This window comes from Kogia breviceps, chromosome 1 (assembly GCF_026419965.1).
Source record: "Kogia breviceps isolate mKogBre1 chromosome 1, mKogBre1 haplotype 1, whole genome shotgun sequence".
In the NCBI taxonomy this organism is placed as follows: domain Eukaryota; kingdom Metazoa; phylum Chordata; class Mammalia; order Artiodactyla; family Physeteridae; genus Kogia; species Kogia breviceps.
Window position 1 is genome coordinate 163,539,462 of NC_081310.1, and position 25,524 is coordinate 163,564,985.

Consider the following 25,524-nt stretch of genomic DNA (forward strand, 5'->3'; position numbering starts at 1 on the left):
CAGATATACAGTTAGTGCACACAATAATTGTTAGCTTTTGTTTTTTATTACTATTGTTATTATTACAGGATGAACTCGGTTGGATGCAAGACCATACTGTGTCAGAGCTAGCAAAATCCTTAGAATCATTTAGCCCTGTTTACTAATATTGCACTGTGGAATCTGAAGCCCAAGGAAGGGATGGCACCTGCCCAAGGTCATGTAACAAGTCCAGGTGAGAGGCAGGCTAGAGGCTCTGCGTGGCTGGTGGGTACAGAACATGCTGAGCACAGCTGCTCCCCTGGACCTCTGGAGGCACCAACGTAATGGGGCTAGTTCGTTCTGCATTGCTGAGGCTATTACAGTTCTGTACATGGACTTTGCAAATGAATAACCGGGCTCTTGACTGGTTCTGGCTGTGAGCTGGGGGTATGGGATGGGGGTGGTGGTGAGGATGGGTGCTGGCAAAGTGGGGGAGTGGTGAGGGAGGAGAGGGAGCTCCGGGGAGCAGAGGGGAAAGGGAGAGAGAGGGATGGGAAGAAGCCAATGGAAGAATCTTCCAGGTGCCAAGAGCTAAGAAGTTGGAACAAGAGACCGGGAAGTGCCTTCCCTCAAACCCAAGCACAGTGATGGTTGTGGTAATGGTGGTGGTCGTTTGCACGTTGAAGCTGACGGCTACTATATGGTGTGTAGGATGTCTTCTGTTTGGAGACTCATTCTGACCCTATTTTCTTGAGGAAAAATTGCAGACTCAGAGAGGGAGGTGACTTGCCCAAGGTCACACAGCCCGGTAGTGGCACTGGACCTGGTCTAATTCTACCCCAGTGTAGGGTTCTGTGTTTGTGAGAGAGAGAGAGAAAGAGAGACACAGAGAGAGAAACGGAGAGCTGAAGAGGCAAGCAGAGTGTTTGCCACCGCAGCACTCCCAGTCCCTTTGGAAAGAAGCATGGGGGAAAGTGTCCGAGAGCGGTCCTCACAGCATCTAAGTGGAGTGGTCTGCATCAGCTGCTAATGCCTCCATCCTTTCCACTAGTTCGTCCAAGTCTTCCACCCCCAACATGCTGCCGAGACCGCTCTCACCAGGAGCACCAGAGTCCTGTCTTCTTGTTGCAAGATACGGTGGCCTGTCTGATACTTCTGCTCTCAGCATAATAGGATGGTGGCCGTTTTCTCTGGGGAGTTCTTCCTGACCAACCGCCCTCAGCTCACCAGGCTCCCAGAGGCCCCTGGACTCACAGCCTCATGTTGGTCAGGGCGTTGCTCTCTGAACAAGGTTGTGAACGCTGATCTCCATGAGGCGGAGACCACAACTGTCTGCTTTGTCGTGATGTCCGAGTATCCAGCACAGGTCCAGAATACAAGCGGTCCCCGGTCAATGGTGGTTGAATGAATGACACGGGGACCTTATCCCCTCCATTCGTTTACATCACTTCCCATGAAGTATCAGCTTCCGAATCAGCACCTTCAGCCCCGTCCCTTCCAGGACCCACTTGCCTCCTGCACAACTCCACGGGCACCTCAGGCCAAGGTGGAATTCCTGATCTCTGACCCACCTGAGTCCTCTGTGCTGTTAGTGGCACCACCACTCATCCACCCAGGCCAGAGGTGGGACGCACCCTGAATTCCCCTCCCTCACGCCACCCCACCTCCCCTGCTTCAGGTATGCGGCTTGCCTGGATGTTTGCAGCTACCCTCGCTCTCCTTGTTTTCACTCTCGTTGCATGCTCAAACTGTCCTCCACATGGTCACTAGAGAGACCTTCCCCAAATACAGAGTCAACCAGGACCCATCCCTTCACACCTGGGAGGTGAGCCTACCTCCTCCAGGCAGGTGTAGCTTAGTGGCTGCAGGCCTGGGCTTGAAGTCAGACCTCCCCGGGCAAATCCTGCACTGCCAATTTTATATTAGTGTGATATTGGGCAAGTTAGTAATAAAGGCGCCTCAGCGCCTGAATCCGAAAATTAGGGGTAAAATGACGCCCATATTATTGGGCTGCAGTGAAGAGTAAATGAGTTAATGTATGTACAGGAAGCATAGAGTAAATAAATGCTCAATAAGTATTAGCAACAGACATCTGAATTTTCTTTCCCGTTTTGCCTGCAATGTCTTAAGCAGCCACTAGATGACCACACTGCAGGCTCTCTGTGATTTCCCACCCCAAGCTCTCCTTCCTCTCCTCCCACAACGTTTCACGTCTCAGTGCCTATTTGTTCATGTTCCGGGCTCATGTTTTCCCTTCTGCCAGCCTCACCTCCTTCAAGACAGCTTTCTGATACATCTTTCCCACTCCATGCTCAGCAATGGGGCTATGTTCTATGTCTGAGCGCTCCTGGAGGGCAGGACATCTCCAGGACACCTGGCAGAGTCTCTGCATAGAACAAGTGCTCAGTGTTTGTCGGATGAATGAATATGTGTCAGCCAGTCCCAGCTCAACGACTTAAATAATTTGCATGATCTTGGGCAAATCACTTAACCTCTCAGTTTTCTTTTCCTTAAATGGACATCAAAAAGAGGCTCTATGTTGTATTTGTGGAGAGTCTGTTGTAAAGCCCTAGCATAAGATCTGGCATGCTGTAGCCCCAGGGCCAGCATGCACAGACACCTACCAACCATGGCTCATTCTCATCGCCCACCAGCTATTGCCCACTTGTGCTTACACCTTTCTCCTGTCCCAGTTGCGGGTATTACAAATGGTTTTACCGTGACTTCCCTGGTGGTCCAGTGGTTAAGAATCTACCTTCCAGTGCAGGGGACGGAGGTTCGATCCTTGGTCAGGGAACTAAGATCCTACATGCTGCAGGGCAGCTAAGCCTGTGCACCACAACTACTGAGCTGGTGTGCTCTAGAGGACCACACGCCGCAATGAAAGATCCCGCGTGCTACAACAAAGATCCCGTGTGTTGCAACTAAGACCCAACACAGCCAAATAAATAAATTAATTAATTAATTTTTAAAAATGGTTTTATCTCTTCCCAAAGGTCCTTCTTTACCAAGTATGGTCTGGAATTAATCTGCAGGCTGGCTGGGCTTGGTTGGCCTAGGCTTAATTGATGGTTCAGCAGAGCCCAGTGGGCTCCCATTTGCCTGGAAAGCACAGGCTCAGCCTCCCTGTCCCTGAAAGCCCCACTGTCCTCCTGAATGAGGCCCTCCTGGGCCTCCTTTTCTTCACCCAGTTCTTGATGTCCCAACACTGGCTGGGGTTCGGCAGAAGGTCTGGTTGCTGGATCTCTGCACTCTTATAAAGCCTCTGCCTGGATGACCCTAGTCATTGTACCTCTCCCATCAAACCACTGAAGCAATGGCTCTTCCTTAGGACAAACTCCCAGGAGGGGGATGTCTCCATCAAAGAATATGAACATTTCTGAGGCTCTTGTAAGGTACATGCTCACTAGTGGTTTCCTTAAGAGCTGAATCCAGTTTACATTCAATCAGTTCACTGTAGACAGCGGGGGTGGGGGAAGATTTCAGTTTGCTTTGAGGCCAAACACTTTCTAAAGGGCTGTTCACGAAGTACAGCACTTTCTTTTTGCTGATGTCTCTTCTATCCTTTTATCCTTGCTCCCTATTCCTTGCAATATCCTGAACAGCCACCAGATGGCAGAGGGATGCTCCCTCTGTACCAGCAAACCCCTTTTCCTGTGTGTATAGGGGAGTGTGCCCAGGCTGGGGGTCTGAGTGTAGTGGCCGTTGATAGGATCCCTGGGGAGATGTGGAGGTGGCTCAAATGGAGAGATCCCTGGCTGGAAGTCCGGGTGTTGTGCGTAAGTGCAGTTCTTCAGCCCCAATCCATCAGGAGCTCAAAAGATTGACCTGAAGCGAAGAAAGTTACCCAGAGTAGTAAAAAGAAAGTGACAAGAAAGTAAAAGGAAAATGAAACAGAAAGCGCCTGGATGGGAAAAATTAAAAGACATGCTGATTCCCGTATTTTGTACATGTAGCTTTTGTGTGAGCATAGGGATGGTAAAATTGCATGGATTATGGGCCTTAGGGGATCTAGAATAGAGGTAGAGAAAAGAATTTTCTTTTTAAAATAATTTTAAAAAAGAATTTTTTTAATTGCTGGAAGGCAGCAATAAATCATTTTATGATGCTGGAAAAGCTAAAACACCAACCAGATGTAGGTATAATTGAAATAGAAAGATAGGGAAAAAGAGAGTAAAAGTTGACTCTGAGTTGTCTAATTTGAGCAACTAGGCACATGGAATATTATGTAGGTAATAAACATTACAATGAATAGTGTGTGAAAAATACCATTGCGCTGAAACAAAAAGAGGAAACTTCTGTATACTAGGTAATAGTGCAGATCCTCATGATCAAGTAATGGGAGAGATCTCAGAGAAAACTGGAGTTATTGCTTCAATATGGTGGTTAAGAGCACAGACCCTGGAGTTTAACTACTTGGGTTCAAATCCTGGCTCCACCATTCACCCGTGGTAAAATTTCACCTCTTTGTGCCTCAGCTTCTCTAAAATGTACATAATACTATGACCTTCATGGCAGAACTGTTGAGAGGATTAAATGAGTTAATACATGAAAAACATATAGAACAATGCTTACCACCTAGAAAGTGCTATATAACTGTTTGCTTTTTTACTACAGAAGTAAAGCTGATTTTGCAGGAAACAATTGCTGTTGGGCAACTATAGTAGCACAGCTGCAATAAAATACTGCTACAGTTTAACTGGACTACTACAGCTGCCCAAATCAAAGCCAGCACTTGAAAGAGGATTAAGATTAGAGAAAGCTGTAGAAAAACACGCAACATAATCAAAGATAAATTTTGGCCTATTCCTTTATATGTCTGTAGCATCACCTTTTCCAATCTGTCTTGCATTCCACCAGCAGATTCATTTTTCTAAAAAATGAACTATAATCATGCCACCCATCTGAGATGTCTTATATATCAGGCTCTTGCTTGATCAAGAAAGGCTGAACACTAGCTGGGCCTTCGAGAGCTCTGTGATCTGGCTATGCCAGGGCTCCAGGTGTAGTCCCATAGCTTCCCTCTGTAGCTCCTGGAGACTGGTGGGTTGTAGGAGCTGCTCTAGTGACACACTGGCGGGTGCGTATAGGGAGGGGAGAAGGCAGGCTGCCTGCAGCTTCATGTCTGTTCTTCAATCTGCCTCTGATGCTACCTCTTTCATCTTTACAAATCTCCTAGTCTGTCAAGGTTCAACACTGAAGCCATCATGCTTCATTAAGTCCCCCTGGTCCACCCCTCAGTCTGTGTGGCGGAATTCTGAGGATTTTGCACCTTTGCACCTTGATAATCCAGTGCCAGTTTGGGCGTTCTGATAGCTCTCTCCTTTTTCTCTCCTTCTGAGAAATAAAAACTCCCGTGGCCCGAGGCACCACAGATTCTAAGGACAAATGTCAGTTAGAGACATGAGTGTGTTTGGACGTTTCAGGACCTGCAGGTCAGGAGCGTCCATCTGGGGACGTCATGCGTCTGTTGAGAGCACGGGACAGGATTGGGGAGGGCGGGTCGAGGTGGAAGCATTCCTCGCCACACAGTGTGGGGAAGGGCGTCTGGCTCAGCTGTTCTCTAGATGGAAGCACAGAGCGAAGAGGAGGAAAGGTAGGCAGTTAGCCATTGTACTGAAAGCCCAGCCTTATTCCACTTCTGTAACTGGAAACGATTTTTTTCTTTACCCAAAGTGGATAAGGAAAAGATAAATGTGAACATGAGCCAATTTTCACACGTGTGACTGGAAGGTTTTGTTTTTTCTTTCCTCTCTCATATATAAGGGTCTTGCCCTGAGACATATCTACTCAGAGTCTAGAAGAGGTATTTGTATACCCATGTTCATTGCGACATTATTCACAATAGAAGCAACCTAAGGGTCCATTTGTGGATGAAGGGATAAGCAAACTGTGGTATATACATACAATGGGATGTTAGTCAGCCTTAAAAAGCAAGGAAATTCTGACAGTTGCTACCACATGGAGAAACCTTGAGGACATTATGCTAAGTAAAATAAACCAGTCACAAAAATAAAAATACATTATGATTTCACTTGTATGAGGTATTTAGAGTAGCCGAAATCATAAAGACAGGAAATATAATGGTAGTTGCCAGGGGCTGGGGAAAGGCAGAAATGGGGAGTTAATGTTTAATGGATGTAGAATTTCAGATTTACAAGATGAAAGGTTATGGGATGGATGGTGGTAATGGTTACACAGCAATGTGAAGGTGTTTAATACGACGGCTGTACACTTGAAAATGGTTAAGATGGTAAACCTTATAAACTCTCACACCTAAGGTCAATTAATCTTTGACAAAGGAGGCAAGACTATACAATGGAGAAAAGACAGTCTCTTCAGCAAGTGGTGCTGGGAAAGTTGGACAGCCACATGTAAATCAATGAAGTTAAAACACTTCCTCACACCATACACAAAAATAAACTAAAAATGGCTTAAAGACTTAAATATAAGACATGATACCATAAAATTCCTGGAAGAGAACATAGGCAAAACATGCTCTCACATAAACTGTAGCAATGTTTTCTTAGCTCAGTATCCCTTGACAATAAAAATAAAAGCAAAAATAAACAACTTGGACCTAATCAAACTTATAAGCTTTTGCACAGTAAAGGAAACAATAAACAAAATGAAAATACAACCTATGAATTGGGAGAAAATACTTGCAAATGATGTGACCAATGAGGGCTTAATTTCCAAAATATACAAACAGCTCGTACAACTCAATAACAAAAAAACCCACAACCCAATCCAAAAATGAGCAGAACTATTTACAATAGCCAGACATGGAAGCAACCTAAGTGTCCAGCAACAGATGAATGGATAAAGAAGATGTGGCACATATGTACAATGGAATATTACTCAGCCATAAAAAGAAACGAAATTGAGTTATTTGTAGTGAGGTGGATGGACCTAGAGTCTGTCATACAGAGTGAAGTAAGTCAGAAAGAGAATGACAAATACTGTATGCTAACACATATATATGGAATCTAAGAAAAAAAAATGTCATGAAGAACCTAGAGGTAAGACGGGAATAAAGACACAGACCTACTAGAGAATGGACTTGAGGATATGGAGAGGGGGAAGGGTAAGCTGTGACAAAGTGAGAGAGTGGCATGGACATATATACACTACCAAATGTAAAATAGATAGCTAGTGGGAAGCAGCCACATAACACAGGGAGATCAGCTAGGTGGTTTGTGACCACCTAGAGGGGTGGGATAGGGAGGGTGGGAGGTAGGGAGACGCAAGAGGGAAGAGATATGGGAACATATGTATATGTATAACTGATTCACTTTGTTATAAAGCAGAAACTAACACACCATTGTAAAGCAATTATACTCCAATAAAGATGTTAAAAAAAAAATAAAAATCCCACTAAGTAACCCAAGGCTGGATTCTCAGGCTATGTGGGCTGTGTTTGTATTTCAAGGCTTAAGTGCTCCACCGTGGCCACAATGGCAGCAGAGACTTGCAGGAACGGTTGCACAGACAAAACTGCATCACAAGCAAAGATGCCGATCACAAAACTTAATGACACAAACAGGAAGTTTCAGGATAAAGGGGACGGAGGGTAGGGGTGAGGACCAAGGAAGAGGTAAAGGGAGGAGGGACAGAAAAGAATGTCAGAAAAAGAGAAAGAGACAGGAAGAGAGAGATTGCCCTTTCAACCTGCCCCCGCGGGTGTCTATTCAGGCACCAAACAGCGCTCTTCCAGAAAGGACCAGTGAAGGAGGGAGCCCACGGGGGTGATTAAGCCCGGAAACCAGCCAGTTGTATGCTGTCTGTGGGACTCTCACCCACACATACACCAGTATATAGAAATCTGCCCCTTCGGCCCGTTCCCAGTGGGACTTTCCTTGGCGGTAGGAAAATAAAGGTGAGAATATTGGGATGATAGGGCTTCCAGCCATTCCACGATATGAGGTTTGAACATCTATCACTCTCATAAGTCTCTGGTCAGGGAGAGCCCTCTGGACCACAGTCTGCACGGCGTGAGGCGAGCCTCTCCCACCTCTGCCTGGCACACGTCAAGGTGAGCCATTGCTGACCAGAGGGAGCAGCTCTCACAAGCTGAGAGGAGTGATGCTGTAGCTGCCTGACGTCCTCTCTCTCGGAAGGACAGGACAGAAGGAGGAGAGGACAGACAGAGGAGAGGACAGAAAGAGAAGTAGAGAGGTTTCAGGAGAGGGAAAGGGACTAAGGGGAAAGGGAAAATGGTGAGGGAAAAAGGACGAAGGGAAGGGGGAAAGTGTTGCCTGAATGAGGATACTGCAGCCCCCAGGGGCCAGGAAGGCAGACTTACCAAACGTGGTGACACTGAAACAAGAGGCTCAGGTGACCGCTTGTCACCCACTGTGAAGCTGAGTTCGGTGATCCCAGAGGTGCCCAGATCCTCTTCCCAGACAGGCACAAGGACCCAACGCTGAGCACCGCAAAATATGTAACCCACCCGGGGTCTTGGCTTCCTTAATCAATAGAAATTGACTAGAGGCCAGACAAGAAATGCAGGCAAGGCTTTATTGGGGCCCCTGCTGCAATGGGGGAGTGAGAACAAACAACAGGTTCCTTTGCTTGCTCGCTCCCCGAAGCGGGACAAGCTTGTTTCTTATATGGGGTGAGGGTAGGGGTGTGTCCAGGGGTCGGGCCAGAGGGGTGGCTTAGGTGGTCTGCCCACCCCTTAGGTGGTGTCGTGTGCAGGGGGCATGCGCACACCCTGCTTTTGCTCCCGACACACTGTTTTTGCTCCAGGCTCTTCGAAATTGGCAGTTGGGGGTCAGAAGCAAAAGTGGGGTGCTGCCCATGCCCCCTGCATACGACACCACCTAAGGGGTGGGCAATAAGTGGTGCTGGGAGAACTGGACAGCTACATGTAAAAGAATGAAATTAGCACACTCCCTAACACCATACACAAAAATAAACTCCAAATGGATTAAAGACTTAAATGTTAAGACCAGACGCTATCAAACTCTTAGAGGAAAACATAGGAAAAACACTCTTTGACATAAACCACAACAAGATCTTTTTTGACCCACCTCCTAGGGTAACGGAAATAAAACCAAAAATAAACAAATGGGACTTAATGAAACTTAAAAACTTTTGCACAGCAAAGGAAACCATAAACAAGACAAAAAGACAACCCTCAGAATGAGAGAAAATATTTGCAAATGAAACAACAGACAAAACGATTAATCTCCAAAATATACAAACAGCTCATGGACCTCAATATCAAAAAACCAAACAATCCAGTTAAAACATGGGCAGAAGACCTAAACAGACATTTCACCAAGGAAGACATACGCATAGCCAAGAGACACATGAAAAGATGCTCAAATCACTAATTATTAGAGAAATGCAAATCAAAACTACAATGAGGTATCACCTCACACTGGTCAGAATGGTCATTATCAAAAAATCTAGAAACGATAAATGTTGGAAAGGCTGTGGTAGAAAGAGAACCCTCCTGCACTGTTGGTTGGAATGTAAATTGATACAGCCACTATGGAAAACAGTATGGAGGCTCCTTAAAAAACTACAAATAGAACTACCATATGACCCAGCAATCCCACTACTGAGCATATACCCTGAGAAAACCATAATTGAAAAAGAGACATGTACCACAATGTTCACTGCAGCACTATTTACAATAGCCAGGACATGGAACCAACCTAAATGCCCATCGACAGATGAATGGATAAAGAAGATGTTGCACATATATACAATGGAATATTACTCAGCCATAAAAAGAAACGAAACTGAGTTATTTGTAGTGAGGTGGATGGACCTAGAGTCTGTCATACAGAGTGAAGTAAGTCAGAAAGAGAAAAATAAATACAGTATGCTAACACATATATATGGAACCTAAATATAAATGGTACTGATGAACATAGTTGCAGGGCAGGAATAAAGAGGTAGGCGTAGAGAATGGACTTGAGGACATGAGATGGGAGGGAGAAGCTGGGGCGAAGTGAGAGTAGCATCAATATATATACACTACCAAATGTATAATGTATAAAATAGTTGGCTGGTGGGAAGCAGCAGCATAGCACAGGGAGATCGGCTCGGTGCTTTGCGATGACCTAGAGGGGTGGGATAGGGAGGGTGGGAGGGAGGCTCAAGAGGGAGGGGATATGGGGACATATGTATACATATAACTGATTCACTTTGTTGTAAAGCAGAAACTAACACACCATTGTAAAGCAATTATACTCCAATAAAGATGAAAAAAGAAAAACAAAGGGACAGTTGGGTTTTTTGGGCTCTTTGTATGTTTTGTTCAGAATTTGCCCCAACTGCGCATGGACATAGTTATTTTTAGTCCCATACACTTTCTTTGTATTTTGTTGGTCTAAGAGAGGTGTGACCAGGTGCAGGCATTGCAGCGCTGCAGCAAAGGGTCCCAGGCCCAGCCTGTCTCAGCTGTGCCCCTCTAAAGATGTAGTTGAGGAAGCTACCACACAGTAGCTGGGAGGCTCCTTCCCCGACAGGTGCCCGGGGTGAGCTTCTTCCCTTTGAGCCTTTGGAGACGAGCCCTTTCTCCTGACTCAGCTGCCGTGGAAGCCTCAGGTGACAGGCGGGTTGTGGGGCGTGAGGGACCCCAGAGTGTGAGGCTGCAGGGGCGCTGGGACACGCTTGTCCTGCTGGAGTTCTGGGCCCACAAACCAGGGGTCATGTCCCCTCCTCGTCTCCTCTGCCTTCCCTCCCCTTCTCTCGCTCTTCCATTCCATCCAGCTCCTTTCAAGGGAAGACACACACACTCCATATGACATTGTGAATTTATCCAGGGAGTGGGAAAGAGGGGAAGCCAGGTGAGTGACAAACGGGCAGACCCGTAACACATGGGAGTGATCGGGGGCCCAAGGCGACGGTAGTCACACAGGACTTAGCAGCTACAGTAACGGCTGCCCAGGGTATCCGTGTCCTAATCCCGAGACAGAGAACAAGCCTGTTTTATCTGAGTGGGCCCGTGTAATCACAGAGGTCTTATGAAAGAGAAGGCGACGTGAAGACTGAAGCAGGGGAACATTTGAAGAAGCTGATGGATTTGAATGTGGAGGAGGGCTCAAGAGCCAAGGAAAGCAAGGGTGGCAGTTCAAGATGTGGGAAAAGGCAAAGAGAGGGATCCTCTCCTAGATCCCTGCACAGGGGACCCTGCCAACATCTTGGCTGTGTCCAGGGAAACCCACTTCCGACTTCTGACTTCCGAGCTGTCAGAAAATAACTCTGTGTTGTTCGTAGTCCCTAAGGCTGTGGTCAATTGTTTTAGCAGCAAAAGGAAGTGAATTCAGGGACAGACAGGCAGACAGAAGGGGTGAAAGAGAGGGAGAGTGTAGACAGACTGGAGGAGGGCAGGCGATCAGGGTTTAGGTGGACAGTCAGAGACACAGGTGGGTCAGAGACAGATGGAGAGATAAACAGATAGGGAGCCTGGAGAAAGGTGAGAGGAGGAGGGCAGAACGTCTGATGGACAGGAGGCAGGAGATGAGGTAGGCCGGCAGGTGGGCAGATAGAAGCAGGAAGTGGGCACAGAGGCAAGGACAGGAGAGAGTGACAGCGAGACAGGATGGCAGGCAGGGGCCCTCAGAGCTCGTCCTTGTCCCCAACAAGGATTACAGGAGCTTCCTGAGCTGCAAGTGGATCCCATTCTTGGACTTCAGCACAACTCTTGGAATGGGAACAGGGACCCTGGAGGGATCGGGTGCCAGCTCAAAGCGAAGCAAGGTCAGGGCCACGGCCACCTTCATCTCATTCATGGCAAACTGCTTCCCGATGCAGTTCCTGGGTCAGGGAGGGAAAAGGAAGTGAGCAGAGGCTTCTAACGCCTGCCGGGCCCAGGGCATTCAGGGCTCTCCTCCACGTGGCCCAGCCCCGATCCCTTCCTTACAGGTCACACTGAACGTGCCGCCCAAGCGACCCTCGACCTGCTGGAGCACTTGCCTCCCAGTTAATGCTCCGGCCTCCTGTCTCCCCTCAGCCCCTCAGTCAACCTGCCCCTGGAGCCTTCCCATTCTACTCCAGCAAGGCCCCTCCTCCCACCCCGTGGGCTCCTCACTGGCCTTTTCAGTCTCCTTGCCTCCCCTTCCCTCTACTGAAGCCACAGCAGCTCAGGGCCTGCTGTGCCCTCCATCACAGGGAGGACACGTCGCAGGGCCTCAGCTGGCATCACAGCGCTCTCTGGTGGCTCCTCACTCCCCTCACACCTGTCCAGCTCCTCTCCCTCACTCCGCTCCTGTTGAGGCCCCCTCCCCCCACCTCGCCGGCCACATGCTCAAGACTCAGTCTAGTGACCGCCTGGCCTCCCGCCTCTGCCGCCTGCACCTCTTTCTCCCACATCCCCAAGTACCTTTAGTGTTAACTCAAGGACACATCACCATCCCGTGACCAGGACAGTGCCAGAAACATGGAACATTCCACAGTCTGCTCAGTGAATCAATGAATGAGTGAAAGAGTGGAAGAATATTTGATGTCTGTCTTGTAAGGCAAACATACAGACCACTACACTATGGAACGTCGCATGTCTGTCTTGAATAGCGGTAGTTGTTTCTTGACTGTGAACTCTTGGAGCAAGGAAAGTTCCTTTCGTCTCTGTGTTCCCATCTTGTGATATATGGTTTGGCACACAGAGGCAGGCTTAATAAATAGCTTTCTATTTGAACAAAGTTAAGTGAATTGAAAAAAAAAGGACTGGAGTAAAATTAAATATTAATTCTGACCTAGGAATTGAGTTGCCAGGTACCCCCTGTCCTCTGGTGGCAGCGGCATGACCTGCAGCCAATGTCTATAAGGAAGAACAGGCCCATGGTTCAGACCAAATCCTAGAGCAAATTCCGGGAACGTGTTGCGTCAAGCCTGTTCTGTGAAGGTTGATTCCCCAACTGAAAATTTCACCGAATTATAGACTCAGAAAAAACTTGGATTACTAAGTAGTTCCAAAGTTATGGAAGTGACTATTTCGGGGGAGATCTGTAGCCGTTGAAGATTTTCACAGCAGTCATTTTGGAGTGTGTCATCCAGCTTAACAGCTATTTCATGTGTGCTTTATATTTTACACGGCAGGAACTTCTCAAATGCATGTGTCAAACACAAAATAGTGAGTTTTCTCTCAAAAGCACTCGATTGCCTTCAATTTCATCCTTTTTTGCCAAAATTAGACTCTGTAGATTTGGGGACTATGGTACATAATCCCCACTACATATACAGAATTTTGGCAACTAGAAAAGGTGTCATGTGTATATTAATACGCTGTCACAACTTTGTTGGGTTCGACTACAGAAATAGAGAAGACACACAAGGCTTTCTTCAAATGGCAACTGTAACTGATCACATACATGGCTTGAAGCCTCAGGACAAGAAAAGCAGCTGGAAACCTAAATCGATGCAAACACGACTGATGATACAGTCAGAGGCGGATTGGTGAATTAAGTAGGAAAGGCGGTGGGCTGGACTAGGAATGTGTGAAGAGAGAAAGCCATCTTTAAAGATGAGTGATAGGGGCTTCCCTGGTGGCGCAGTGGTTTAGAATCCGCCTGCCGATGCAGGGGACATGGGTTCGTGCCCCGGTCCGGGAAGATCCCACATGCCGTGGAGCGGCTGGGCCCGTGAGCCATGGCCGCTGAGCCTGTGCGTCCGGAGCCTGTGCTCCGCAACGGGAGAGGCCACAGCAGTGAGAGGCCTGTGTACCGCAAAAAAAAAAGATGACTGATAATTGTGGAAAGCAAACATCTGAAGTTTACATTTCATGAAAAATTCTAACGCTGAAAAGTCATACTCCTAAAGTGAGGAAAACCCTGGCATACTTTGGAGAGGCCACGGCCATGGAAATGTGGCTGGTCATTGCGGAAGTCAGGAGGTCAAGGTCTCCGTGGCGTGCCCTTAAGGCCTTCTTGTACGTGGGAATACACGCCTCCTTCTCAACACGCCAACATACAGGGACATAACTGCATACACCACATATGAATGTAGACAGTCACACACATCAGGTAGCACCCAGTGACACCTGGCTGCCCCAGGTACAGAAGACCTCACCTGGATCCTCCTGAGAAGGGCAGGAAAGCATGGCTGTGTCGAGCAGAACCTGATGCAAACCGGGATGGGTCAAACACCTACAGAGAGAGCACCGGGGCCAGGGCAGGTGGGGTCAAACTCCTTGCACCAATCCACCAGGGGACAAGAATCCCCAAGGGGGAGCAGGGGAGGTGCTGGTCTGGAGGGAGCATCCCATCCCCTCCTCCATCATACCTCTGGGTTAGGCCACACCCTCGGGTTGTGGTGAAGCCCATAAAAGGAGAGGGAGAGCGGGATTCCTGTGGGGCAGGGAGGAGAGAGAGAAGACTGATGGTACCAATAGCAATAGGGGCAATGTGCACAAAAGGCCTGGGAGCCACCATGAGAGCTACCCTCCATCACTCTGAATTAAATGGTGCTCTTGCAAGACAGGTGGGCTGGAGGTAACATGAGCACATGAGCACATGAGCACAGATTAAGAGTAGGTAACCATGCCCAGGATTGAGAAGGAAAAGACTTGGAGGCTTGCTATTAGGATCACCTCACGTGAAAACTCACATTTATTAGGTGACATCATGAGCCCTTGGGGAATGTGCATTAACTCATTTAATCCTCACAGCAGCCCTCAAGGAAAGCACTCACATCCCCATGTGCAGATGAGGCACCTGAGCCTTCAAGAGGTTAAGGGAAATGCCTGTGATCCCACAGAGAGGAGGTGGCAGGGCTAGGATTCAGACCCATTGGGCAGAGAGCCATTGGGTAGCTTCCAACCATGGCAGGGCTCTCAGACCTGAGCATCAGCTGCTCTTGGACATCCACTTGAGGGCTCCTCAGAGACTGGAATCTCAGACCCACGACAGTGGATTCCTTGAGCTCCCTCATTTACTTAGACCCCATATGAAAGAACCACATCTCCCCCTACTTCTTTCTGCTTTTCTCCTAAGCCTTCACATCTCAAGGAATTAGAATTTTAGGACTCCATTACAAGACCACAACAAGGGCTAGCATTTGCTTCTTGAGCTTTCGTTGGTTCAAGTTCTGTGTCAGGCATTTTACAAAACGTCCAAACTGCAGAGTAAATATTAATCATCTAGAGGCGGAAACAACTGACAGAGCATCCCAGAGCTGGAAAGCACATGTGTATTTCTGATCTCACATGTGGTCTTGCAGAGTGCTTAGTTTAGTGGGTGTGGTGAAGCTCATACCTGCAGGTAAGGAGCGTCCATCAGGGAAGGTGATGGGCTTGCTCAGATCTCTGCTAATGAATGGCACTGGTGGATAGAGTCGCAGTGCCTCCTTGATGCACATGGTGGTGTAGGGCATCTTGTCCAGGTGGTCCCTGAAAGGAAGCCCATCTAAGGGCGGGCAACCAGGGGTCCTCCACTTGCAGAGGGACAAGGCTCTCCCACCGGTTGGGCACTCACCAGGTGATGGAGGCGCCATCCCCCAGGAGTCTCTGGATCTCTTCCCGGCACCTCTGCTGATGCTCAGGGTGGGAGGCCAGAGCATAGATGATCCAGGAGATGCCACTGGCTGTGGTGTCGTGACCCTCGAACATGAACGTATCCACTTCGGCACGGAGGTCCCTGTCAGACAAGCTGCTCCCATTCTCCATCTGTGGAGGCAGGGAGAGTGCAGGGTTTGCCCTTCCTCCGTGCTTCTGGGCAAAGCCTCAGGCCTCTCCTGCCCACACTCACTCTGGCAAAGAGGAGGATGTCCAGGAAATCCAAGTGCCTCTTGCTCCTCACCTTCTCCAGCTCTCCCTCCTTCTGCAGGTGAGCCTTCCTCAGCTTGATCACTCCATCTGTCCCAGAAGAGTGGTCCCCAAACAGAGCTGAGGGCTCCTGGGAGTTCAGATGCAGCGCCCACCATAGCCCCATCTGCCCCTCAGGCCCAGTCTGGGTACCAGGTGGATGAGGACGAGGGTGGGAATGGGTGCACATGTCAGGGCAGAGAGCTCCAGCATCATCTGATCCAGGTCGGGAATTCCTTCAATGGCACGGCCTGTGGAGGCTCTGCCTGAGTGCTGCCGGGAGGGGCTCTCATTCCACCGTCAGCAACGTGGTGACACATGGATCTCCCTGCACCTCACCTGACACCCTGACGTCTCGGTTCCCAATCCCTACACCAGGGAAGTACCCAGTGTGGGTGTGTGCCAGCCCCTGGAGAGGAAGCAGGAGTCTGGGCTCTGCCTGAGGGGTCAAGGCCAGGGGAGGAGCCACCCAGAAGGAGGGTCAGAACCTGTGTGTCGATGGGCCAGCTGGCAGACACGGTGGCTCCAGCGGCCCTCAGGGGTCAGCCTGTAGATGATGTCGTTCTGGTGGAAAGCATTTCTTAATCGGGAAAAAGTCAGAGTGCCGAGGTCCCTGATGGCCTGGATGTAGGACTGGATGTTCCTGAAGGGAGAGGATGCAGAGGAGACTGGAGTGGAGGGAGCCTCTGACCTGGTGAAGGAGTGGGGCTCCGGGTGGGGATTCCTCACTCAGTGGGGACAGGCAGCACTGAGGCTTTGTCATTTCTGCCTTACAACCCTGGAGACCCTCAGTCCTTGACAAGTGGCCTGAGTGGCCAGGTTTCTCCCTGTGCAGGAATCAGGGCCTGTGACTGAGTCATGGTTGGTCTGGGTGGTTTTGGACCGTGGTCCATGGCTCTGTGCAGAATGTTGCTTTTTGTGCTGATAAGCATCCACGCTGCCCTAACTGCCGCTCAGGTAAGTCCTCCCCAGCTGGTGAGAACAAGGACCCTGACATTGAAAGGTTGTCACTGACCTGTCTGTCTGGATGCTGCCCTGGTGGCTGAAGGCGCACTTCATGATGGTGTCCAGGGTCATCAAGGAGACGTGTCCAAGGATCTCCAGATGTGAGTCCAGGCTGACGAGCTCCTCCCACTTGTCCTGTGGTGGGAGGGGGACATTGACCCTGCTCTGCTCCCCCAGAAGGCCTGTGCTGACAAGGCCAGGCTCTCTCTCTGTCTCTCTAGATCTTCGGAAGAGATTTCCTCACTTTCAGATGTGTTTTAGCAGTTTGAAGCTGTAACACGTGTGTAATGTGATGTCTATTTTCTCGGAATCTTTTATTATATGGTTAATTATACTCTCTTGCAATATTCTGAATTAATTCTGAATTCTAGGAACAATTTATGATGATAATCACCTTGTGGCAGAGCAGAAAACATTGTTTCTCAAGGGACAAAGGGGTAATCTTTTGTGTCCTGAGATCGGAACTGGACAGGTGACGGCCAACACTAGTAAGCAAATATTTCCAGGCAAGGAAAAGCTTATGGGACTCTACTGGGGCTCCTAGGAAGGGGCGATTCCTTTCATTCATCCATTGTTAACTGAGACCAGCTGATGCTCAGTCTGGATCAGAGGTGATGTTTGTCAAGACCTGGCTCTGTGAATGTAGACTTGGCCTCATTTCCTCCCATGAGTGGCTCAATTCCATGCAGAGGCCCTGGGCCCCAGGCCAGAGACTAGTTGAGTGACATCCTGGGATGTTCACTCTGCCACTGAAGCTGCCATTGTCCAGGGCATCCGGGGGCAGCTTGCACCGCTCTCCAGGGGAATGACCCTTGCTCTAATCCTCTGTGTTGAAGATGTGGAGATGAGAGGAGAGTGGACCCTGAATACCCTTTGTCCCTGCTTTCCCTTGCCTCAGAGCAAATTGTGGATCCAAGCTACTGCCTGGGTACCTCTCTGTCCCATCCAGTTTTGGTGAGATCGGTCTCAGAGTACGTTCTGAATGCATCATTCTGGGGACTGTGTCTGATGGATGCCTGAGGGCCACAAGCGTCTGAGAGTGGACTTTGACAGCTGTGCTGGATGTGAGTGGGTCCAGGTGACGAGGGATGGACTCACCAGCATCACTTGGACAGACTCGGCCATGAGACCCACGTAGGGCTTCAGGATGTCGTAGTGGAAGGCTGGGGTCAGCATCCGCCGGTGCTGGAACCACGTCTGCCCCTCCAACACGAGCAAACCATTCCCTGGACCACAGATGGGTGTGTGGGGGGGTCGGGGAGCCTGGATCAGAGGGACGGCTGGGCACAACTTGGGAGGAACCAAGGATGTCAGGAGAAGGCACATGATGGGCAAAGGTAGGAAAGGCCAGTAGAGTTCAGGAACGTGAATTTCCAAAATGGCTGGTCCATAGGATGTGATTATGACAGCTGTGAGACAGAGGTTGATAAAGAGTAGGGGGGCAGGTGATAGAAGGTATTAATTAATAGTCAGGCTGAGAATATCGCAGAGGACTGAGAAGTGATGAAGAAGAGGCTGAGCTTCAGGAGGGCTCTCGGCACCATTACAAAGGGTGAGAGTTTTACTGCAAGGAGAGAAATGAGGCTTGACTGAGAGATGAGGTGGTGACAGGGTGCCTGGTACCCATTGTTCTCCATAACCAAAGAGGTAGCTCTTGGTAAACCTAACTGGTGGGTGGACTACAGTTGTATTTAAATGTACTTACCAATCCAGGGAATCAGCAATCTGTAGGAATCATGAGACTTTGGGTCTGAAAGATAAGGAAGGAAAGTGGAGGGCACCAAACAAGGCAGGCAGCCCCCAGAGCAGCTGTGGTACCTCCCATTCCTGATGCTTGTCAGCTGGCAGTCTGTCTCAAGCCACCTCACCTCCCTCTTGCCTCCCATCCCTGACTCTCACTGTCCTGATGGTCACTGTGGTCCCAGGAAGGCAGACTCAGTGTCCCAGCAGCAGAACACCCACAGGATTAAGACGGTGAATTGGCAAGAAAGATAGGCTCTGCTCAGTGCCACAGAGTAAGACAGAAGCCTGTGGTTCTCCTACAGTTTGTGGTGGTTTGGCCATTTCATGACCCAGGACAGGCAACAGTGAGAGGTGCCAAACCTAAATCAGTGTGGACAGGGAATTGTCTTCCAGACCTGGGATCATCTCAATGAAAGAAAGTAAGACAGAAGAGAGGAGTCAGCCCCACCCAGGTGTTTAAGCATTCACTATAAGTGAATGATGTTGGCCTTAGTCTGGTTTGTGGCCTGCAAGGACAGCTGGTAGGGAGTCAGGTATTGATGGCTGAAGTGCCTGTTTCTTCTGGAATTTCACAGATCCAGGGGCATGTAGCCAAGAGGGAAGATTTTCTCCTGCTGGGATGTGGGTTTCCCTCTCACCTGATCTCCCCAGGACCACCTTCATGTAGTCAGGGTCATAGATCAACATTACGGCTTTCGTCCCCCACAGCCAGCGAGCACAGGCACCTGGGTATTTCTCTACCCTCTTCAGTAGGGGTTGCAGCTCAGTCTCCTCTTGGAACTGTCACCAAGGGAAAGATAAATCAATAAAACCCTTCTCTGAGTTCCAGCGCTGGAGTGGGGGTGAAGGGCAGGATGGGTACAGGGAGATCGTTCTTGATCGATCAGCAGAACTAGGAGTTTGGAACTATTTCTTATGACCTGGGCGCTGATCCAGACCTTGCTGCCTGACCACCTTTGTCCTAAGGCCAGATTCTGTCCCCTTGTTGGGTAGAGCCCTGGGCCACCGCTATGAACTGCCTACAGAAACTTCCATCAGGGATTGACTCCCTGGTTTACAAAACTTTTGGAAGTCATTCGTGCAACGTTTGCATGAGCAATTTATGCTAATTTGTATCACTTGGTAAGTAGTTTTGTCATATAATTTTGTTTATTTAGAGAATAAAATAGATTATATTATAAAAATTAAATTTATGTATTAATTTCATTTTGCCATACTGGTTGTTATATATTTTCAATAGTATCCCAGCATACATATAAATGTTTGTTAATTTGAAAGAGTGTCGGATGTATATGGATAAGTGAGAAATATTATATACTAAATTGTGTGTGTATCATATTATTTTACATATTGAGAGTGTACACAGATTCTGGATGTATACATGAAAATGGTATTGAACTAAGGTTTTTTTTTTTTTTTTTTTTTTGCGGTATGCGGGCCTCTCACTGTTGTGGCGTCTCCCGTTGCGGAGCACAGGCCCCGAGCGCGCAGGCCTAGCGGCCATGGCTCACGGGCTTAGTTGCTCCGCGGCATGTGGGATCTTCCCGGACCGGGGCACGAACCCGTGTCTCCTGCATCGGCAGGCGGATTCTCAACCACTGCGCCACCAGGGAAGCCCTGAACTAAGGTTTTGATATGTGGATTATTTTATCCCATTTTCTTTTACCAGTGTCCAGAAACTTGTGTGCACTTCCCACCACCTAGAGGAATCTCTTGAAACTCCTCAGTATGGACCACAAAAGTCCTTGCTTTCTGGCTCTACCCTCTCTATTCTTGTCTCCTGCCGGGCTGGCGAGTCCACAGGACCCACTGCTCTGCCCCCAATGACGCTGCTGCCAGTGTGCCTTGCACTGGCCCCACCTGTTCACACGTCTAGGCCTCTGCCCAGGTTCTTTCCTCTACCTGGTGTGCCCCTCCTCTTTGCCACAGAGCAACTGCCTCTCCTTAACCTTGGAGATTCAGCTTTGTTTTATCCCCTCTGGATTTCTTGTCAACATTTGGTCCTAGGCACGTTCCATGCAGTCACCTCGTCTTTAATTCAATGGCTTCTGTGTAACTCAAAGCGTCCCCCTGCCACTTTGGTATCTAATCTCTGCCTGCATCCTTCTACCATCAGGACTCACCAGCTCTGAGGCAACTTGCCTACTGGAGGACGGGTTCCTTCACTGAGTATGTATTTACTGAGCATTTACTGTGTGCCAGGCACTTGTTTAAGGCACTGAATTAGGATGCAGCTGTAGATGCTTGTCTGTTTGGAGCCTCCAGGAGGAGACAGTGAGATTGAGGGACATGACAACCATAGGGGCTCATGCATGTGTGATGGAGGGAAGACCAAGCCTCTGGGGAAGCTTTAGGGCACGGGCCCTAACTCAGACCTGGACCTTAGAAAGCTCTTTGTCATGCATATGCTCATTCGTTGAGTCATCATTTACCAAGATGCTCTCGGGTTACAAAGGTGAACCTGAGGCGGGCTCTCCCTGCAGGAGCTCACAACTATGACACTGCAGACAAAACGAGCTGAATCCGAATCCGGTTAGCACTGCCTTATGAGAAGGACAGCCAAGGGAAAAAGGGTTGTCCTCTGCGCTCCTGGGAGACCCAGAAAGACATCTTGGAGGAGGTGGCTTGGCTTTAGGCCTTGGTAGACAGACATATGAGGGACAAGATCATTCCAGGTAGAGGGCACATGGGAGCAGAGTCCCAGAGGCCAGAATGCCCAGGCAGGTGGGGAGGACACTGAGTAACCTGGGGTGTAGGAGATTAGGAAGGAGAGGGGAGAGAGGTACTGGGTCAGCCCACGTGGGGCTCGGGCTGTTTCCGGTTCCCGTCTTTGGCTCCAGTCTACTCTAATCATGCTGCAGAGAAAGGGAGGCCTCATCTCTCTGCAACCCCTGATTTCCTCCCAACATTTGTTCAGTCCACAAACCCTTGATGAGCCGCTCTCCATGTGGCTCCTGAATTTGCTCTGAGCCCCTCGCCGCCCAGTCTAGTGCTGCCAGTGCTGGGTGGGAGGTGCTGCCCCTCCCCAGCCTGCAAGCTGCTCCTTCCCTCCTTCCTGTCCCTCCACACATTGGACTGACATCCCTCTGCGCAGGCTCTGTGCAGGGTGCTGCGGGTGCGGGGATTTCACGCTCGGTTCCAAGAGCTCATGGTCCACTGAGGGAGGACACCAGGCGGGCGACCTCACCCTGTGGATGGTGCAACTCAAATGTCAGTTCTTACCTGGCACCATCCTGGGAACCTCGCTCATGTGTGCCAGCGACTTGTCAGGGTTGAAGCACTGAAATCAGGAGACTGGAAAATTCCTCAGTCTTAACAAACCGAGCCAGTTTGTCCCTACAGCTGAGGTAAGCCCCCACCCAGAAAGTGGGTCTCTTTTCCTGTGACCTGACACCTTCCTAGATTCCTGTCTGTCCTCTCCACAGACAGTGAACCCACAGGGCAGCATCCATCAGACTGATGTCTGTGCTCCCAGGCAAGCTCAGGGCCAGGCAGAGAGGATGGGATTCAGGGATGGGGCACAGAAGCATCTAGAAGCCTGTTGTATGAAAACAGCTGAAGCTGCTCAGCCTGGAGACAGGGGAGACTGAGGAAGGAACAGCCACTGTCCTCAAAGTGCAGGGCTGCTAGGACAGCCTGCAGATCTCCCTAAGGAAGGAGTGTCTGACAGACCCGAGGACACCAGCACGGGGTCCTGGGAGGGAGGGAGCTCCCCGGACTGCGATGAAGAGCCAAGACCTGAGAGGTAAGCTGGGTACTTCTGTGAGGCTGCGTGCTCGTCCCACAACAGGGCTTTGTCCCTTGGGCTCGCTCACCAGGACCATGGTCTGAGAGCCCTTGTCCTTCCCGCCTTCCCATTCCCCGTCCCACTCCATCCTACCTCCTGCATGTGCCCGTAGAGCCAGTGGGAAGGAGGAGACGGGAACTGCTGGAGGGCTTTGAGCAGCCGCTGTCTGCGCAGGTAGAGCTGCGCTGCCTTGAGCAGAAGCAGAAGCAGGCCGAGCAGGGAGGCCGCCGGCAGGAGCCCAGAGACACCGCCCAGGGCTCTGGGGGCGCTCAGCGCAGAGACACTCATGGCGCAGCGGCTTCTGGATCGCTGACTGTCCCTGAGTGTGGCTGACCTCCCCTGAGCGCCCGCCTGGTCAGGGAGGCTTGTCCCGCCCACCTGGGGGAGGGTGGTGGTGAGGGCAGAGCTCAGACCTGGGCCTCCAGGGTTGGGTTTTTATGTTTTGTTTTGTTTTTAAAATTTAAACCAATCTCTCTTTTGTTACAAAATGTAAGTAATATAAAGAGATGATAATATTTATAAATAGAAGTGGGAGTTTGGGTTGTACCAGGATCCTGCAAACTATCACGTGCTTACATTTTAAAACACTTTAAACAAATTGAAATAAAACAGGAACGTAAATGTTTTTTCAAACTTCCTTGAATAACGTATTGCTGTGATATCTTATTTATCACTGTGATATTGTACAGACCAGAGTTTAAGTCTGTAGTATCATCCAGCCGTGGACTACCCTGCATGACCACACGAATCATTTTCATTTGTCCAATGCAACTGAAAATTCCATCTCATCCTTTTTTTCAACTAACCAGCAGGTTAATGCACACAGAGTGTATGGATGCTTAAGTATTTTCTTAAGTTTGTGGTGATTTGTCTGTGTGAATACCCCTGTCTTTCTTCTTAAGAAATGAGAGAATACAAATTTGAAATGTAGTGAAAGATGGCTACTACTGAAATATGATATTTTTTTAAAAAGGTTTGGGATTATGTACTTAATATTTAAAGAAATCTTTATTCAGATGTCTTGCTTCAGTCACCTTTTGAGGCTTATTGACACTTAAAGCAAGATTCCTTTCTGAGTCATTGTTTTCACTCTGTTGTTTATTAGTCTTTGAATTAATTTGTATTTTTCTGTTGGATTAGATAAAATAGGTAGCTGAGAATCTTCTAAGATTTATATTGTTACCTATATTATAGGTGCAGCTTCTTCTGCTGTATATGAAGTCTTTCCTGAATACAGTATTTTATCAGGAGTTTTAAAAATGCTGAAGAAAAGAGGACAAATTAAATTTTCATGAAAGGAAATCTTAATCAGCAGTGACAGTGTAAGAGAAAGATGATTGGCACTTGGTCATCTTGGAGAGGCAATTAGATTTGGTGTCAGTGCTTCTGTTAACAATGACTAATGTCTTTTTTGGAGCAAGTGCATGCTCCAACATAACTATACCTGCCTAGAAAGAGAGGGCTCAGCAGTAGGCACCACTCAGCAAAAGTAAAAAACAAACCCAAAACAATTAAGAAAATGGTAATAGGAACATACATATCGATAATTACCTTAAATGTGAATGGATTAAATACTCCAACCAAAAGATATAAGCTCGTTGAATGGATACAAAAACAAGACCCACATATATGCTTTCTACTGGAGACCCACCTCAGACCTAGGGACACATACAGACTAAAAGTGCAGGTAAGGAAAAAGATATTCCGTGAAAATGGAAATCAAAAGAAAGCTGGAGTAGCAATCCTCATATCAGATAAAGTAGACTTTAAAATAAGGAAATAAGGAATGTTACAAGAAACAAGGACGGACACTACATAATGATCAAGGGATCAATCCAAGAAGAAGATATAACAATTATAAATATATACGTACCCAACATAGGAGCACCTCAATACATAAGGCAACTGCTAACAGCTATAAAAGAGGAAATTGACAGTAACACAATAATAGTGGGTGACTTTAACACCTCACTTACACCAATGGACAGATTATCCAAACAGAAAATTAATAAGGAAACACAAGCTTTAAATAACACAATAGACCAGATAGATTTAATTGATATTTATAGGACATTCCATCCAAAAACAGCAGATTACACTTTCTCAAGTGCACACAGAACATTCTCCAGGATACATCACATCTTGGGTCACAAATCAAGCTGCAGTAAATTTAAGAAAAGTGAAATCATATCAAGCATCTTTTCTAACCACAATGTTATGAGATTAGAAATCAATTACAGGGAAAAAAACGTAAAAAACACAAACACGTGGAGGCTAAACAATACGTTACTAAATAACCAAGAGATCACTGAAGAAATCAAAGAGGAAATCAAAAAATACCTAGAGACAAATGACAATGAAAATACAATGATCCAAAACCTATGGGATGCAGCAAAAGCAGTTCTAAGAGGGAAGTTTATGGCTATAAAAGCCTACCTCAAGGGCTTCCCTGGTGGCGCGGTGGTTGAGAATCCGCCTGCCGATGCAGGAGACACGGGTTCGTGCCCCTGTCCGGGAAGATCCCACATGCCGCGGAGCAACTAAGCCCGTGAGCCATGGCCGCTGAGCCTGCGCGCCCGGAGCCTGTGCTCCGCAACGGGAGAGGCCACAACAGTGAGAGGCCCGCATACTGAAAAAAAAAAAAAAAAAAAAAAAAAAAAAAAGCCTACCTCAAGAAACAAGAAAAATCTCAAATAAACAATCTAACCTCACACCTAAAGGGACTAGAGGATGATGAACAAACAAAACACAAAGTTAGCAGAAGGAAAGAAATAATAAAGATCAGAGCAGAAATAAATGAAATAGAAACAAATAAAACAATAGCAAAGATCGATAAAACTAAAAGCTGGTTCTTTGAGAAGATAAACAAAATTGATAAACCATTAGCCAGACTCATCAAAAAAAAGAGGGAGAGGACTCAAATCAATAAAATAAGAAATGAAAAAGAAGATACAACAGACACTGCAGAAATACAAAGCATCCTAAGAGACTACTACAAGCAACTCTATGCCAATAAAATGGACAACCTGGAAGAAATGGACAAATTCTTAGAAAGATATAATCTTCCAAGACTGAACCAGGAAGAAATAGAAAATATGAACAGACCAATCACAAGTAATCAACTTGAAACTGTAATTAAAAATCTTCCAACAAACAAAAGTCCAGGACCAGATGGCTTCACAGGTGAATTCTATCAAACATTTAGAGAAGAGCTAACACCCATCCTCCTCAAACTCTCCCAAAAATTGCAGAGGAAGGAACACTCCCAAAC

The 25,524-nt window shown here is 48.1% G+C and overlaps 1 protein-coding gene across 1 annotated transcript; it reads right to left on the reverse strand.

Annotated features, from left to right (window-relative positions):
- Window positions 1–10,720: 10,720 nt before the first annotated feature.
- Window positions 10,721–22,574, reverse strand: LOC131743900 (taurochenodeoxycholic 6 alpha-hydroxylase-like). The gene is made up of 12 exons (XM_059042900.2): window positions 22,347–22,574; window positions 19,105–19,246; window positions 18,429–18,473; window positions 17,822–17,949; window positions 16,734–16,858; window positions 16,207–16,361; window positions 15,663–15,769; window positions 15,390–15,580; window positions 15,171–15,304; window positions 14,200–14,264; window positions 13,987–14,063; window positions 10,721–11,739 (listed from the first exon to the last, which is right to left on the reverse strand). Exons 1-12 carry the CDS (start codon window positions 22,539–22,541, stop codon window positions 11,571–11,573), a joined length of 1,533 nt encoding a protein of 510 aa, XP_058898883.1. The 5' UTR covers window positions 22,542–22,574; the 3' UTR covers window positions 10,721–11,570.
- Window positions 22,575–25,524: the final 2,950 nt, after the last annotated feature.